The following is an 18,125-nucleotide window of genomic DNA, read 5'->3' as shown; positions in this document are numbered from 1 at the left end:
TAACAGCTAGAATTGGTTGGAAACTTACTATATGCCAGAAACTGTTCTGACAACTGTACTTGTCTTCACATAGTCAGTGCTGTAAACTGCCTGCAAGAAGTAGATGACTTTACTAGTACTATTTCCAAAGAACTAATGGAGAAAGGAGGCAAGAGATGTTAAGTAATTTTCTCAGTGTCACCCAGCAGTGAGTGGTGGAGCCATGTGGGTCAGAGGCATCATGAAAACATCTACTGCGCTTACATATTTATGCAATCAAGGGCAAGACCCAAAGGCAACTGCAAAATATTTATAATTTTACAGCAAGGGACTGTACAGTGAATGGAAATTTGATTTCTTCAGAAATCATTTAGAGATGGAGGCTTGAAAGGACTAGTCTGGGTATCATTTGGAGACAGTGTCCTGAGAGCATCACTAGAGTAACAGGCAGCATGTGAGTGTTGTTCTCCTCACCTGAAGATCCTGAGTTTTATACATCAGAGAACACTCTAAACCTGTCCCTTCTATACCTTCACAAAGGAGAAAGAAGCTGTGTGGCTGGGAAAGGAGACTATTCCCCTCCTCTAGTAGTTCTCAGACAAGTTTCTATGAAAGTTGGAACCCAGAATCTTTTAAAAATGCAGGCTCCATGATTCACACCCAATGAATCTCATGTAGTGTGGCCATAACGGTGCCCTAGGATCTGGGAATTTACTGCCCAGCCTAGGGAAGTTTCAGAAACCTTATTAAATCCCTTAGGTAGCAAGACCGTGTGCAATATACCCACTCTTCCCAGGACAGACAGGAGGTTTGGAAGAGCAACCTCAGAGCACACAGGAACTCAGGATAAATGAACATAGTGTGAGTCACCATAACGGTAAGGCAGTGCATCTTATGAGAAGAACTTGCAACTTCTACTGGCCTTTCTCCCTGAAGGACTCAGTTTATCTCAAATCCCTTCTCCTCAAGGGTAGTGGATGGAGGGGTGTCAGGAAATGACCTTTTAGATCACAAAAGGGCATAGGCTATTCTCACGGACCATTGAACACATTGGATGGGAGGTGATGCAAGCTATTGTCCCCCTCCCACCAGCCTTGGTTTCATTCTTCATGTCCTTCCATGGGAACCTGGAGCAATGTTAGGACTTAAGGCCAATGTCTTCCCTTCACTAACAGACTCCAGCCCTTCACCTGAGGAGTTCATCTCCCCTCTCCTCCCTTCAGCTGTCCTTCTCCTGATCTCATCTGCGATCCCACAGCAGATAGCTGTCCTTAGCAGCCTGACGACCTAGCCTGGCCCCTTCCTCCTGTGTCCCAGCCTGGAGAGGGCTGTCCTCACCGAGGGGAAGGACACCAGTCTCAAGATCCCAGAACCATGACTACTACAGAACTATCCTGAGCATCAATGTCCCATGGCAGTGGTTGACCTGTGAAATGAAGCTCCACCACACACCCCAGCTGGCTCTGAAATACTTTCTTTACTTTTTGTCTTATTTGAGACAAGGTCTCATTGTTGCTCAGCTTGGAGTGCAGTGGAGAAATCATGGATCACGGCAGCCTCCCATCTCAGCCTTCCAAGTAGACGGGATCTCCCTATGTTCTGCAGGCTGATCGCGAACTCCTGGGCTCAAGCAATCCTCACACCTCGACCTCCCAATGTGCTGGGATTAGAGGGCTGAGCCACCTCTCTTGGTCCTGAAAAACTTTCTTATCACAGAAAGTGAGACAGAGGAGGAAGGTGCCTGCAACCCCTCCTGGGGAACATTGTGTTCTTTTCCGTGCTAGAGAGCTATTTACTCTGTACTGACCACAACATTCCTATTCTTTTGATGTAAATAAGAAGATTGAGGGCACTTCCTTTCAGTCCTAAACATGTAATTTATAACTAGAATATCATTGCCCATTTTGGGACATTTAGGAAATTTTTGAGGGCAGCTTTGGTTGTTGGAATGATTGGCAGAGGCTACTGGCATTTGGGGACTGAGTGTTACAGGGAGGCAAATGACCTTTTCCAGAGTCTTAAATAAACTGAATTTTCCATATACGTCACTCCCTGTAAACTGAGAAAAGCTTGTAAATATTGCTTCATCTGGGAACTCACAAAGACTTATTGACTGCTTTGGCAATCACATCACTGCAGAACATTCCATTCTTGGATTCCACTCTCACACAACATACCAGTATCAATTTGCTTTATAGCTCCACGTGCCTGGGGTAAACAATGAGGGGAATCCAACTTACCTACTAAAGGGATTGTTTCCGGGATGAGCTGTCAGTTGATGGGGAAAATCAAGCGGGAGATGTTGGTAGTGTGATCTCTCATGAGTTTGGTGAACACACCAGCTATGCCTGTTGCTGTTACTGCACTGAAGTTCTCTTTGCAGGTGTATCTCCCTCACAGGCTCTCTGGTCTCTCCTGGAAGGCTGGAAACATATTCAGCAGATCCCTGTGTCCTCAGGATGAGATAGGTGACCTCACAGGCATAAGGAAGTCAGGGAACACTTGTGGAATTGTAGTGATCTCTACATGGTTGGATGACCAAATCCTGAGTCACAGTGATGAGCCACATGGATGTCAGTCTGTACAGGGTGGGAGGAGAATGCCACAGGCCTCTGCCTTAGGAGCCATGCAGCAGAGTGAGACCAACCTGCAGTACTGATCTCAGTTACGCCCTTTAAGGGCCCCAAATATAAGCAGCCTATTGGTTAAGGTTCCTCTGTGTGTGTGTGTGTGTGTGTGTGTGCACGCGCACATGCGTGCAGAGAAAGAGAGAGAAATTGATTTTGAGGAAGTGGATCACGCAAATATGGGGGCTGGAAAGTACAAAGCTTGCAGAGCAGGATGTCAGGCTGGAGTCCCATGGCAGAGGTGATGTGATCGCTCAAATTTAAGGGCAGTGTAGAGGCAGAATTTCTTCATCTTGAGGAGAACTTCAGTCTTCTTTTCTGAAAGCCTTCAAGCGACTGGATGAGGCCCACACACATTGTGGAGGGCAATTAAGTTTACCCAGTGTCTGTTTATTTAACTGTTAGTCTCAACTGAAAAACACCTTCAGAGAGACACCTACCCTGAACAAAGTGAACAATTTTGTCTGGATTGTGACTGAGCCAAGTTGACAAACCAGATTTCCCATCATAGCCATCTTATACAAATGCTATTAACTATGAAGGTCTATCTGACAAAGGCCGGTGACTTCCTAACTAAGATTCTGTATTAACCTTTTTTGTCCAGCCCAAGCCTCTATTTCAGGCCCGGTACAATTCTGACCAGCAAGCTGAGGCTGATGTAAATGCCTTCCAGGGTCCAGGCAGGGTCAGGATAGTCAGGGCGCACATGCAAGTACAATCCCAGAGGGCACAATTGATACCCCTGGACTCTAAGAGTTTACCCTTGTTAGGGTACCCCCAGCAGGACGTACATTAGTTAGGCAGGAGCTGTCCAACCTCCCAATGTGGCCTCCCACTGTGCGACCTTTCTCTCTAGGGTTCCTTATCCACTCCAAACAATTCATTTGCATCTTTGCCTTAGGGGAACTGTCAGAAGGCAGTCAGTTCAGGGTAGTCATTGACACAAGTTCCTCTACTTCAAAAGCGTGGATGACATCCCCAGGTGTTGTGCCTGGGATGATCAGGAGCTGGGTTGCCCCTGCTGTCCCATAGTTGCAGCTGTGTTAGGTGTGATCTTGGGTTTAGTATTCAGTGTGATTTCAACCTTGGCCACAGGGTATGACTGTGGTCTCCTCATAGGCAGAGAGACCCACCATCTGTGCTGTCACTGAGTACCTCTGATTCAGTGTCATACTGTGAGACTAGGGACACAGTGCTTACACAATGCCGATCTTACTTTTGCTGTGTATGCAAGCAATCAACCACTTGGATCAATTTGGGCTCATTTTCTTCTTACCGGCCAATCTATGGATATGTGACAAGGCAAACTAACAGCACTGGTGAACCCTGTAGCCACGTTAGCCACAACAGGGCTGTTTAGGAAATGCTTGAGCAATTGACACACTATTGTTCTGAATTGTGTGTAGTGTTGCCTGGCCAGAACATTGACTAATTCCTCCTGGCATCACACAGAGCAAGAAGCAGTTTTCAGCACATACCATTGACTTAAGTTTGGCCTTTTCACAGTTGGGTATTCACAAACAGACTTTAGAATTCATTCTACATCTGATACAATTAATTAACATATTTATTTAAATCAAATAAGTTTTGGAAGCCAAATGCATTTTAAAAGGTAACTTGGTATTTTTACTTGCATCCCAAAAACAGTTATTACTTTATTATAGATGTAGTTGTAAAGGTAAATTGAATGAAAAAATAGATTTTGAAGAAAAAGCAGAAATGTAACTAGTAAACCAAATTTGTCTGCAATGTAATGCTTACTTCCTATATTATTTCATTTATTCTTCATAGCAAGTATTTAGTGTAAATATTCTAATTTCTACTTTAGAAATGGGGAGACTGTCCCACAGGATATAAATATCTTGCCCACCCTCTCAAGGCCAGTGCGTGAGAGGCAGGATAGAAACCCATGGCAATTTTATGCCATAGTCAATAAAGAGACAATGTTGCTAGGACCCAAGTCATCTCTCATCAGCAAGTTGCCCTGGTTACTTTCCCCTGTCTACTACCTAGGCCCTAATTCTTTCATCCAGCTCTGCAGCCTAGGAACTTCTCACATACTTTGTGGCAAATGGGATCCCCTACATTTAATCTCACTTTTTATTTGAATCCTAGCTTTTCAGTCCTTTTGGATAAAAAAAAATTTTACAATCTCTGTAATAGGGAGAAATAATTGCTTATTATAATTTCCTTCCCCTCCTTAAGCAGTATGGATTCTGAGTAGGGCCCTTTGTTGCAGAATTCTCTTTGTGGATATGAAGATACAAATGGAGCTCAGAGTTGAAATTCCTGTATTACGTATAGTAAGAGGGGTATCAGGCTGGATCGAGGAAGCTTCAAGGGCTTCTGAATGAGATGTGGTGACTGTCAGACTGATGGAGTTTTATGTAGATGAAAAATAAGGTTTGCATGTAATACTATGCAGCCATAAAAAAGAACGAGATCATGCCCTTTGCAGGGACATGGATGAAGCTGGAAGTCATCATCCTCAGCAAACTAATACAGGAACAGAGAACAAAACACCGCATGTTCTCACTCATAAGTGGGAGTTGAACAATGAGAACACGCGGACACAGGGAGGGGAACAACACACACTGGGGCCTGTTGGGGGGTGGGGGGCAAGGGGAGTGAGAGCATTAGGACAAATATCTAATGCGTGCAGGGCTTAAAACCTAGATGACGGGTTGATAGGTGCAGCAAACCACATGGCACATGTATACCTATGTGACAAATCTGCACATTCTGCACATGTATCCTGGAACTTAAAGTAAAATTTTAAAAAAATGAAAAGTTATTTAAAGAGGAAGCAGAATTTCTTTTAGAAATACAGAAGAGGAAGCTCAGCAGCCTAACTACATTAAAGAAGGCTTCATAGAGAAGGTAACACCTGAACAGAATAAGGGAGCATAAATGGGAGTTACTCAAGTAAAGAAAGAGGGGTAAGCACATTCTGGGCAGAGAAGACTCTCTATATATATATATATATATATATATATATATGTACACACACACACACACACATACAGACAGGGAGGAATAAAATAGCATTGTATGTGGATGAGAAGTATGAGCAGTCCTTGACAATAGAATGCAAAATGAAAGGTGGAAAGTGGTGGTGATTGAAACTAGAAAGATCACAGGAGGGTGGGAAAGATAGGAAATTTTGTATGTCACGTTGAAAACTTGGAATATATCACACAGAGATATAAAATCAGTGCTAAGTTTTGAGTGGTGGGGTTCAGGATACACTACCCCAGAATATGGGGGTATTTAGAAAACAGCAGAAACAGGAAGGTAGCTCTCACCTTCCCCCGACTCTTCTCCCCTGAAGCAGGTCATAAAATCCTCATTTGACAGGTGCTGTCTCCATACCCAGAGGAAATGAACATCTGTATATCTCCAAAAACACAAGGTCACTGACAGCAATCTGAACAAACAGGCATAGCTGAGTTCTCCCCAGTTAACTATCATTAGATCATGTGTTTTTATCCAATCATACTTCTCATCACTGTCCACTTCTCCATCAAATCTAGAATAAATATACACAAGTTTTCCTGCTTCTTTGTGTTTTCCTTTCTCTACGTAAAACTTATATTAAATAAATGTGTGTGTTTTTCTAAAAAAAAATGAAGTTTGGTGATTCTCCTTCCCTGGCTCTTAAAAACTTTTAAAGAAAGTTCAGATGTGTTTGCAGGAGATGTTCTGGCATTTTCCACAGGGATTGAGGCATCAGTTCTTCTCTCCATTCTCCCACAAACTGTTCCAAATGACTTTAGTATTCAAGTTATATTGTTCTGTAGCACAGTAAAATAAGTATGTTATCATTACTTTTTAAAATGTTTTTGTACCAATGGTTTCATCTCGGAACACTTGTTAGCTCTATGTGCCATATTTTGGAAAACCCCTCCTTCAATAAAAGAACAAAGCCTTTCATCTTTAACAATGAAAAAATACACATCTTATATATCACCACAGACTTATATAAAGAATGAGATTACCACTAAAGTCAACATACACAACACCAGTTCTACATTCAATGCTGTCACAAGCATTTGTTTCGAGAAAGCGCAGACTGTGAACTTAGAACTTGAATCTCCATATCTGCTTCTTACTAGAGTCATTTATTGTAAATTTTATGAAAACTCTGACTCACCTTTTTAAAGGATTAAATGAGGTCAGAAACAATGAAACGTAGCTCAGAGAAGTGGCTAATGGATAACACATACTCTATAAATGTGACTTATTATTATTCCTGTTTTTCTTAAAGAACTCAATAAATGGAGCTATTGTCATAAATATACACACCTTTGGTTAGTCAACTCATTCACAACCACATACCACAGATCAAAATCATGTAGGCAGGCCCAGCACAGTGGCTCTCACCGGTTATCCCAGGACATTTGGAGGCCAAGGAGGGAGGATCACTTGAGCCCACGAGTTCAAGATGAGCCTGGGGAACATAGCGAGAACCCATCTTAAAAAACTTATGTAGGCAAATTAATAGAATGGCAACTTTTAACTTTTTTTGCACAGAGGTTAATATCAGTACAGAAAAAGGAGCAGGTAGTTTTCAGAGTGACAGCATCATTAGAGGCATCATTGGAGGAAAGACAGCCGCCTTATAATGTTGGGAGCCGAAAGCCTGAGAGTCGTGACCAACTCAGCATTCCACTGGAGGCTATATGATCAAACAGCAAACTGCACCCGCCACCAGAAGGTATGCTGAGGGAAGTCACTCCCTGGCGCCGTGCTCCTTGAGGTTATCTACTGGAACATCTGGAGCCTACTGTTCAAAGAATGCAGTCATGGAGGCCCGCACTAAGTCAAGCAGCTGACTGACAACCACCCACTTCTCCCTATCTCCTTTACTCAATAAATACGAAGGGTCTAGAAGCTCAGGGCCCTTGTTCACTAAAAGCAAGGAGCCCCTTACCCCTTCTTCCAAACATACTCTTTTGTATTTGTCTTTACACCTGTGTTCATCCTCCTTTGTTCAGTCCAGCAAGGTCTGCAGCATTATAAAGTTCAAAGGCATGGGAACCTAGAGCTGCCCCTTCTGTCTTTCTTTTAAGTAGGGTCCAAAGGTAAAAAGGAGATTCAATCCAGAAACAAAATAACATGGTAAAGGCTATCCCCAAGTTATTCAGTCTTGCAGAAATTTCAGTTTCAGAGACTAGAAAGAGGACTTATATCCCAATTCATTTCATGAAGCTAGTGTAACCTAGATACCAAAGTCCAACAAAGAGAATACAGATGCCTCTGACTTATGATGCTTCCACTTAAAATTTTTCAGCTTTACAATGGCAGATAAAAGAAATGCGTTCAGTGGAAACAGTACTTTGAGTAGCCATATAACCATCATGTTTTTCACTTCCAGGATAGTATTCAATAAATTACATGAGATATTCAAAGTTATGGTAAAATAGACTTTGTGTTAGATGATTTTGCACAACTGTAGGCTAATGTAAGTGTTCTGGGCACATTTAAGGTAGGCTAAGTTAAGCTGTGATGTTTGCTAAGTTAGGTGTACTGAATGCCTTTTCAACTTACAAAATTTTCAGTAAATTATCAATTTATTGGGCCATAATTCTATGATAACTTGAGAAGCAGCTCTACATAAAATAAAAATATAGGCTAATGTCACTTCTGAGAACACACAAACAAATCCTAAACAAATTAGTAATACATAGATTATTCAAAAAGGATAATGTGTCATGACCCAATGTTCCCCCTAGGAATGCAACGTTGGTTTAAACATAGCAACTTACCAACGTAATTCACAATGTTAACAGATTAATAAAGGAAAAAGTCCCGTGATCACCTACATGGATGCATTACAAGTGCTTCATGAAACTCAGCATATATTCAAGATAAATAGTCTTAGCAAACGGAAAATAGAATGGAACTTCCTATTCTAATAAAATGTATCTACTTTAAAAAGCACAGCAAACATAGTAAAATGTTAAAAAAAAATTTCCAGTGCCTACTAGGTATAAGAGAAGGATGGCCACAATTACTGGTTCTAATCAGCATTGTATTGGGTGGGTCTGTTCAATGTTGTAAAATAGGAAAAAGGAAAAAGTATACTGTTTGAAATGTCAGAAACAAGCTGTTGTTATTCAAAGATGATATGATTGTGTATGTTGAAAATCAGAAAGGATTTAGAGATAAATTTGGAATAAAGATATTTAGCAAGGTTAGTGCATAGTAAATCAATATACAAACATGATACCTGTGGGTTGAGTGGAAGAAAAAAGTGTTTTCTCTGTTCTTGCCCTACAGCCAGTAACATGAATGACTTCTGTGACCAAATACGTGGGGGCTTTTCTCCACACACCAAGCAAGCAATCAGTTTTGCAGCATACACCAGCTGGGTATCTTCTCATTCAACTCCAATAGGATGTACCTGGAGATAGTATCAGATCACACAGATTGAGGGCTCAGTCCCACAAGAGGGCCCTGCCAATTGCCTCAAGCCCTAGGTCGTTTTACTGTGTTTGTGACCCACCAGCTATAAATTGAATTTCCCATGACTCCTACTCGGGTTCAATTAACTTGCTAAAGCATCTCACGACTCAGGGAAACATACGTTTATGGATTGATTAAAACAAGGTATTAGGGCTGGGCACGGTGGCTCACGCCTGTAATCCCAGCACTTTGGGAGGCTGAGGCAGGCAAATCATGAGGTCAGGAGATGGAGACCATCCTGGCCAACATGGTGAAATCCTGTCTCTACTAAAAATACAAAAATTAGCTGTGTGTGGTGGCACGTGCCTGTAATCCCAGCTACTTGGGAGGCAGAGGCAGGAGAATCTCTTGAACCCGGGAGGCAGAGGTTGCAGTGAGCCAAGATCGCACCACTGCACTCCAGCATAGCGACAGAGCGAGACTCCATCTCAAACAAAACAAAACAAAACAAAACAGAAACAAAACAACAACAACAACAACAAAAAACAGGATATTAGAGAGGACGCAGTTAAAGAGATGCATAGGATAAGGAAAGGGTTAAGGGGCAGGGAGCCATGCCTTCTGTGGAAATGCTGTCCTCCATGTGTGCAGCTATCCAGAAGCTCTCTGCACCCTGTCCTTTTGGGTTTTCATGGAGGTTTCCATTATGCAGGTGTGATCGATTAAACCACTGGCTGGCCACTGGTAATCAACTTAACCTTCAGCCCCTCTCCCTTTCCTGAAGGTTTGGGGTGGGACTGAAAGTCCCAGCCCTCTCACCTCCCATCATAAAGCTACCTAGGGGCTGCTAGGCATCAGTCAACTCATTAGCATACAAAAAGACATCACTTTGTGGAGATTCTAAAAATATTAAGAGTTGTATGCCAGTATAGAGGGTAGAGGACCAAATATATATTTATATATTTCATAATATCACAAGTGTGTATACCAGTGTAATCAGAATACAAAATTTCAAAAATGATACTTTTCCTTTTTTTTTTTTGAACAGAGTCTCACTGTCACCCAGGCTGGAGTTGCAGTGGCCTGAACATAATTACCTGCATCCTCGACCTCCTGAGTTCAAGGGATCCTCTCACCTTAACCTCAAGAGTAGCTGGGACTAAGGCTACATGTGTACATGCATACATTCATGCATTCATTCATTTATTTTTGGAGTGAGGGGATCTCACTATGTTGCCCAAGCTGGTGTCAGTTTCCTGAGCTCAAAAAATCCTCCTGCCTCAGCATCCCAAAGTGCTGAGATTACAGGCTTGAGCCACCACACCTGGCCACCATTTTCAATAGTTTCACGTATTTGGGAATAAAATGAAAAGATGTGCAAGACTTCTTTGGAGAAAGCTGCAAAAGTTTATTTAGATATTTTTAAGTCAAATATTTTAGATAAAAACAGTTTGTGTTGTTTCAGCTTGTCTTCGTTTAAACCTGTGGTGACCTGTCACCTATAATAGAAACATAACAGGAGGGAATATTAGTAGCAGAACTGTATTCAGATGACATTAAAAGTATGCAAAGGACACCAAAGTTTTGCTTTATACCATGGACTAAAACCAGAAGCCTAAGAGTAACCTGATGGCTAACATTCAGTTAAACCTCTGTAGAGACTTGAAGATAGTCTCCCAAGCATATACATTAGCAACGTTTTTAAAACACCCTGCTTCCTGTAGTTCAAAGAAACCAAAAACTGTCTAACTTCAGAACACATTAAATCAAGTGAACCTATTAAAAGGTGTCTGAAAGTGAAAAGCAAACATTGTGTACAGTTTTAATAAAAATATAACCAACGCACAACAAACCTAAGAAATAAAAGGAATTTACAAACAATGTATAATGTAATGTAATGTTTTGGCTTGAAATAATAGCCTGGATGTTCAACAAGCTCCCGGGAAACAGTTAATGTCACATTAGGAATTGCGTAAGTGCAGTGAATGGAAAGCCCAGCACTGCATTTGTTTTTTCTCTGTTGCACACAAGTGCAAAAATGTTGCTTGGGGCTAGTTTACCTTCTGTAGTCTTTCAGGTGTAGCCATTTGTCCAAGATTTTCACCTGTCATCCTGATATCAATATGAAGAGTCTTTCATTTCACACTTGAAAGTATTCCCATTGGTAAAATAAAATCTTACATGGTCAGATTCGGTTTAATCTATCACTATTATTTTTAACATCAAAATGGGAAAGAGGCACATATCGTGAACAGTGGGGCAAAAAATAAAAAAGATATGGAGGGAGAGGAAAATAGAAAAGGAGAGTAAAATATCTGGAAAAGCCAAATATTTGTTTCTAAAAGTTAAGTGTTTTTGAGGGATAAGTGGTAAGTTTCAGAAGTTCTTCCACAGTCTTTGTGATGTTTAGATATTCAGGTATTACTGGAGTAGATTAACTAAATGTACGTGTCCCCAGCATAGCAATCATTTCATTCATATTTTGAAAATATTAGAGTTCAAGAATGTATTCACTTTCAATCATACCATACATTCAGTATCTGTTAGGGTCTTGTTCATATTCCATGTTGAGCTTTTTCCATTTTCTTCAAGAATATGTAAACTATTATGCTATTCACACACACGTATTTTTCAAAAGAACAATCTTTTAAATTTATTATTTTTGGATTACATTTCCTTTTACTAATGATTCATAGCTGTCTCTTAGTAAGTACCTCTTTCCTTTTCCCTTAGATTTATTCTATTGCTCTTTATTATTTTCATTTTTTATTATTTTCCTTTCTCATGTAATTTGCTAACTATTTTAACAAGATAACCATTTAAGACTATAAGCTTCCTAAGAATGAAATTGAGGCTTGTTCAACGGGCTCCTGGAAATAATTGAAAACTATCTTTCAATGTAAATAGTCTAATGGAATGGTTCAGCAGTGTAGAGTAAAATCATTTAGGTAATTTCTTCCATAAACATGGAATGCTTCCTATAAATTCAGAAGCTCTTCTGATTAACAGTCGCCAGTTTGAAAAATGTGTGGAAAAGATACTTTCATCAAGCAAGTTGCCCACTCGTTTTCTCTTTCTGTCCCTCCTTTTTTTTTTTTTTTTTTTTTTTGACAGAGTCTTGCTCTGTCGACAGAGTGGAGTGCAGTGGTGAGATTTCGGGTCACTGCAACCTCTGCCTCCCAGGTTCAAGCGATACTCCTGCCTCAGCCTCCTTAGTAGCTGGGACTACAGGCATGTGCCACCACACCCAGCTAATTTTTGTATTTTTAGTAGAGACGTGGTTTCACCATGTTGGCCAGGATGGTCTCGATCTCTTGACCTTCTGATCTGCCCTCCTCGGTCTCCCAAAGTGCTGGGATTACAGGCGTGAGCCACTGCGCCCGGCCTGCCCACTCATTTACTTAGGAACCATGAAATCTCAACTCAGCTATTATAACTGGAGTGAAACTGATTGTTATGAAAAACAAGTCATATCTCTGTATTCTATCCAACAGAACATGAGGATACAGAAATCAACTTTAAAACAGATTTTAATATATCTGATTTGCATTTACTATTTTCAATAACAACAGCAAAAGATGGGTGTAGAATTTATGGAATTCATCCAGAATCTCATGAATAATGTTAGAGCTGGTACTAGAATCTGCTTAAGGTGCTCAGGATATTTCACACAAACTGGTATTAGAAATGCATTATGTATTTGTTAAAAGCAGAAATGAGAAAAGAATCTGAAAATTGTTAGTTGTTGGGTATAATCAGAAGTAAGAATATGCTTTCATATTTGATGATTAAATATGGCTTTGACCCAATTTGTGTCTGTATCTGACAGTGTTTAAGTCTTGCAGTCAGGCAACTGGAGTCTGAACAACCTTTCAAAGAAGTCTGCATTTGAACTCTGATTTTAAAGGGGTAGTAATATTCTCTCTTACTATCGAAAGTATAATATTGTGGAAAACAGAAAGCATATAATTTTGCATCTTAATGGATAGCATACCTCCTTTTGGCATTTTAAATTGCTCTGATTTTGGCAGAATCTTCCCCTCGTCATCGGGACCATCTCTGCATTCATCCCCAGTCTTTGACTGAGACAGCTCCTGGAGATCAGCTTCCAGGTCAGGTACTTAAAAATACAAAGGTTATCGATTGAAGCAGGCAAACAAGAAAGATAAATAAGGAAATGATAATATTCTTTTCTTCAGTGTTATGAAATAAAAGGCTGTAGGCTACTGTGGTAATAAATGTGATGCAAAGATGTCCCACCTTTGTTTTCCTGTATTATAAAATCTTATCTGAAATGACAACCTGAGGAAAAATCAGATCACACATTTCCTATACTTTACCATTGTGTATTATAAACAGTGAGTATCAGCTATCTAGGAAATCTAAAGACTGCTCAGTGGATAGCATTTTAATCATAACTTAAATGTAATTTTCTGAAACATTACATGAATGTATTGGTAAGCCTATGACAAATCTTACAGTCCTGACACTCATCACTTGTTGAGGTAACTTGAAAATTTTTTGGTTAAAATTAAACAAACTTAGGTCCAAAGGCCCTATATGTAACTTTCCATAAATGAATCCCATTCAGAAAAAAGTACCAAATATAACAGCAAAATCACTGTCTTCCATGAGAGTACAGGAACTTGAGTGAAAAGAAATTAATGAGTATTGTTGACAGTCATATTCTGGAAACCCCTTAACAGTGAATTGCTAAAATAATCCATGATCCAAATTCTGTCAATGTTTAACTGCAAAATGCTATCTGTTGAGGGAATAATTTCTGTTTCATGATAATCTTATCATACTTTGAGTTTTCTAATTATAAAAGTATTTAAACAACTGTTAAAAAGTCCCTTAAAATCATACTAATATAGCTACCTGCGTTCCAATATCCTAAATTATCCAGCTTTTACCAAACATACTGTCAAAAATACAGAGCAAAGGAAACAGTGGCTGTCATTCATCGAGCTCTTTTCTGGAGTTGCTATCCTGCTTCACTGAACTGTGTTTTGTCCTGAGCCAATACTGAAGTACCTTACAGTACAGACACATTCGAGTATGAACATTTTAAGCAAAATAATTCGAATTTTCTAACACAGTTGGTAGGAAGAACACAAACCTTGGAATGAAATATGAATTCCTTCTCCATGAGTCAAGTGTTCTTGGTAAGCCTCCATTTCAGAGCCTCAGTTTTCTTATTTATAAAATGGGGCTAATAGCCTTATGCAAACGGGCTTTATTCAGGATATTATAAGGTAGGGTGACTTGGCATTCTACATGCTATTAAAGGGTGCATACAATACTGTGGACACCACAGCTGAGAAGATGAGACAACATTCTAAGAAGATCAAACTAGTGAAATTTTGTACACCACATTAAACAGTTTCATCTGATTTAGCAAGGACTGTATTTTCAAGCATGCAAAATAAACGTCGAAGAAAAAGAGAAGATTCATTGTATCCAGGGACTGCGTGAAGCTGCAAACTATACTCTTCACTTTTCCAGCCAACTTTCGGCAAGTGTTTGAGATCCTTTCCTAATGTTTTCTTTCCTCCTGTTACTGTTTATGGCATAATGCATGATGCACATATAGGCCTCTTCTGCCCACCCCCCCACCATAGATATTCTTTCTTTCCCTTCCCAGCACCTTGAATCTCAGCTGCACCCCGATCTTCTCTCTCCTCACCAGGTGTAGGATCCTGACTTTCAGTTGGTAGTTCCTCTTGCTGAGTTTCCTCATCACTGGGCTCCTGGAACCAGGGGTGTGTGTGCAGATAATTTGTTATCAATATATTTCGATAATGTAAACATACAGAATACATAGATATTTCTGATCATAAGTCTAAAGACATTTCTCCAACACTCTTCCACATACTTATAGTTCATAAAGTTACTCTTCCCACAGAGAGGTTACTCTAAGACAGTTGCCCTCAAGGGCTCTGGAAGCTGTTTTAATCTATGTTGGGATGAATGTGTGTAATCTTTTGCAAATAAGCATGAGAAGGAAATCATGGGCAAAATCTGGGGAACACAAGATCATCCATCCATCCAGACAACAGATGAACTTAATCCTCTTGGATTACTCTTTCCTTCATGAGATGCCATGATCATTTTTATCAACATGGAGACCTTTATTAGTGAATCCGTACTGGTTCAACAACAATTACAAACCATAGTTTTGTAACAACAAGTTACAAAAATAACTTTCTGCTAATAGAAAACATCAAAGGTTAAGACATAGGCCCAATCAGCTCAGGAGGTGGTACGCTTCTCCTTGGTCTAGGCCTATATGTTGATCTTACTCTTCAAATCATTTTTCACACTGCAAACAGAATACTGTGAATTGGTAAATGCACTTGAAAGGACAGCTATATTTGACCACTTCCATGACCAAATGTTAACTTGTCATTTTTTAAAAGTTTGTAAAGACTTTCGAACTAAGTCTCAGGGTAAGTGTAAGTATGTGTGCCTTCCGAATGCTTGCAAAGCCACTTAAGTTGGGCAAGCTAGGTGAGCAATGCCTTATAGCTCCTGGCAAAAGACAGGATATTTCCGATGAGGTTTGGTTTCACAACTGAACTCTCCTCCGTGGAGGCATTTAGGAAAATACAGCCAGAGAATTAAAACTGCAGTGACCACGGCTTTTGTCACACACCCATTTGCTAGGCCCACTTCCCCCCTAAAATCAAGTTTTGTTGGAACGCAGAGCTCCACCCATTCAAATCTCCACAGTGGAGTTGAGAAGTTGCCACACAGCACTGGGCCCTCCTCACTGTACACCTCTGCCAGGCGCTCTACAGACCTCAGGGCCATGGTCACCAACCCGCCGTGTTCCCAGTTCCCTTCCTTAATGCCCACTTCGCTCCTTCCTGGGTCGCCACAGAGGAGTTTGGAATCTGTCCTCTGTCGAGGGTTTCAGGTACTCAGATACCTGCCCCAGCACCCCCAGCACTCACCCCATCTTCATCTGACCCCTCTCAACTACTCGGTCCACCTTCTTCCCTCGTTCTGACCCTACCACAACAAGGCCCACAGCGGTGCCACCTCACGAGAAGGACGAGCACTTTGAGACCCTTCGGCCTCTGAGGCCACGTACCACCCTGCCCCACACTCCGGACGGCCCCTGGCTCCTCCTCACACTCACTCACACTTCAAGCCCTGGGAAGACTGGCCTGCGGACCTACCAGCTGCGTCTCAGCAGGACAGAAAAAGTCCCGACAGCAGAAACGTGCCTGCCTAGTGGGCTGTGGCGCCCCTCCTCGCCCCACCCCATCCCGCACCGCGTAGTCCTCTGCCTTCTTCCAGGTTTCCACTGAAGACTTCGGAATGTGTCTTCCGTGGAGGGTTTCATATGCCTCTGGGACTCAAATACCACAAATAGTTTCCCCCTTCAAAACTCATTCCATGTTCATTAGGTCCTCCTCCCCTCTATGGCCCTCCTTCCTCCCCTGTCTGGGACCCCCACGACAGCAAGGCCATGGCTGCATCTCACTGCCTGTTAGGAGAAGGACGGGAACCTCAAGGCCCTTCCCCCTAGGAGGCCATAGACTGCACCTGCGGTCTCCTCCTCACACTCTCTCACACGTCAAATCTGGGAGGACTGATCTGCGGACCTACTGGCTGACTCCTAGTCAACAGCACAGAAGGAAGTCACGATGTCTCCTTTCACAGCTCTGCAGGGACAGAAGGCAGACAGCAAGGCACATGGACAGCAAGCGACTTGGGCAGCAAGGGACTTGGGCAGCAAGGAGCGTGCACACTGAGTCAGGCACATGCAAGGCCTGCCAGGGTTTTCCCTGTCTCCCCAGGCTCGCATCCCTAAGGTGTTTGTAGTAGAAGGAAAGGGACTAAGAGGCTTTGTTGTCTCTCTTGCCCTACCATTCTCATGCATCCAGAAACACTGGGAACAGACAGTCCCATGTCACCGTTAGTGGAGGATGTGGCTCAGAAAGACCTTTTGTGACAGAAGTAAATTACTTTAATATCTCTATTTATACATGCTTTTTTCTCATTTATATATGCATGGGTGCCTGCCATGTTGCAGGAAATATCTGGGATGCTGGAAATGTGAAGACCAATGAACCACACGTGGTATGTCCCATGGAGGCTACCACATTGTGGTGGGGAAGACAGACAATTAAACAGAAGAGCAGTTGAACTGCAAAGGAGAAACATGGGGAACAGACCCAGGGGAGTAAAGAACAATGAATGTAGTGGCCAAGAAGCAGGGTGAAACAACACAATTTCTCAAGAAGATAATATTTCTCCATTGCCTTTGCACCTTTTCTGAAAATGAGTTTATCATGTCTGTGAACCTATTGCTGGACTCCATTCTGATCTGTTGATTTTTCCCCAGTACCACATTCTCTGGATTACTATAGAATTAGCATGACTCTTGATATTAGGTAGTGTGAGTTCCTCAAAGTTATAGTTCAGAATCGTTTTGGCTGTTCTGGTTCATTTTCCTTTCTATATAATTTTGAAAAATGACTCCAATGAAGTGGGTTGTATAAATTCATGCAGTTTCCCTTTGAAGGGCAGAAGATAAATGTGTTAGTAGATACAGGAGGACATGGGGGAAGAAGGTGAGTTCCCCCTTAGCTTGGGGAATTATCCCATTTAGAGGGAGCAGTTGGTGGTTCAGGGTAGAGGAATGATCATTGCAGGAACAAAGCCCCTGAGAAGGTGAGAGGCATGGGATCCTGAGCTGAGGTGAGCGGCTGGCATCAGTTAGGAGCATTGTATGCAGAAAGGCGGTGGAGAATGCCAGGGCAAGCTAAGGCAAACTGGGTTTGGGAAGCTCTAAGAGTTCCCAGCAGATCGCTTCTCTCCTCTGAATGAATCATTATGGGAGGCCATTCAAATGGAGGGGAGTTTGTAGCATTGTGTGGGTGTTTATAAAACTATAGAGAAAGTTTCTGTCAGAGAATACAACCATCGTCATGAACAGAATATTCCTAGAAATATGAATGTTGAAGGTGCTTCTGGTGAGCACTCAGACAGAAATGGGGAACACGTTATTGGAAACATGTGGACACACAGTCCTTGTAAGAAAGAGGCAGAGAATTTGGCTAGATTGCATTCTCTTAGATGCAAATTAGAACTTGT

The 18,125-nt window shown here is 41.5% G+C and overlaps 1 protein-coding gene across 1 annotated transcript; it reads right to left on the bottom strand.

Moving 5' to 3' along the window:
* Positions 1-10,404: 10,404 nt before the first annotated feature.
* Positions 10,405-15,048, bottom strand: LOC100600934 (X antigen family member 3-like). Its single transcript, XM_003282116.2, has 3 exons — positions 14,665-15,048; positions 13,009-13,134; positions 10,405-10,513 (listed from the first exon to the last, which is right to left on the bottom strand). Exons 1-3 carry the CDS (start codon positions 14,837-14,839, stop codon positions 10,491-10,493), a joined length of 324 nt encoding a protein of 107 aa, XP_003282164.2. The 5' UTR covers positions 14,840-15,048; the 3' UTR covers positions 10,405-10,490.
* Positions 15,049-18,125: the final 3,077 nt, after the last annotated feature.

The sequence above is a fragment of the Nomascus leucogenys genome, chromosome X (assembly GCF_006542625.1).
Source record: "Nomascus leucogenys isolate Asia chromosome X, Asia_NLE_v1, whole genome shotgun sequence".
NCBI classification, from domain to species: domain Eukaryota; kingdom Metazoa; phylum Chordata; class Mammalia; order Primates; family Hylobatidae; genus Nomascus; species Nomascus leucogenys.
The sequence above is the reverse complement of the archived record's forward strand: the minus strand, read 5'-3'. Positions and strand labels throughout refer to the sequence as shown.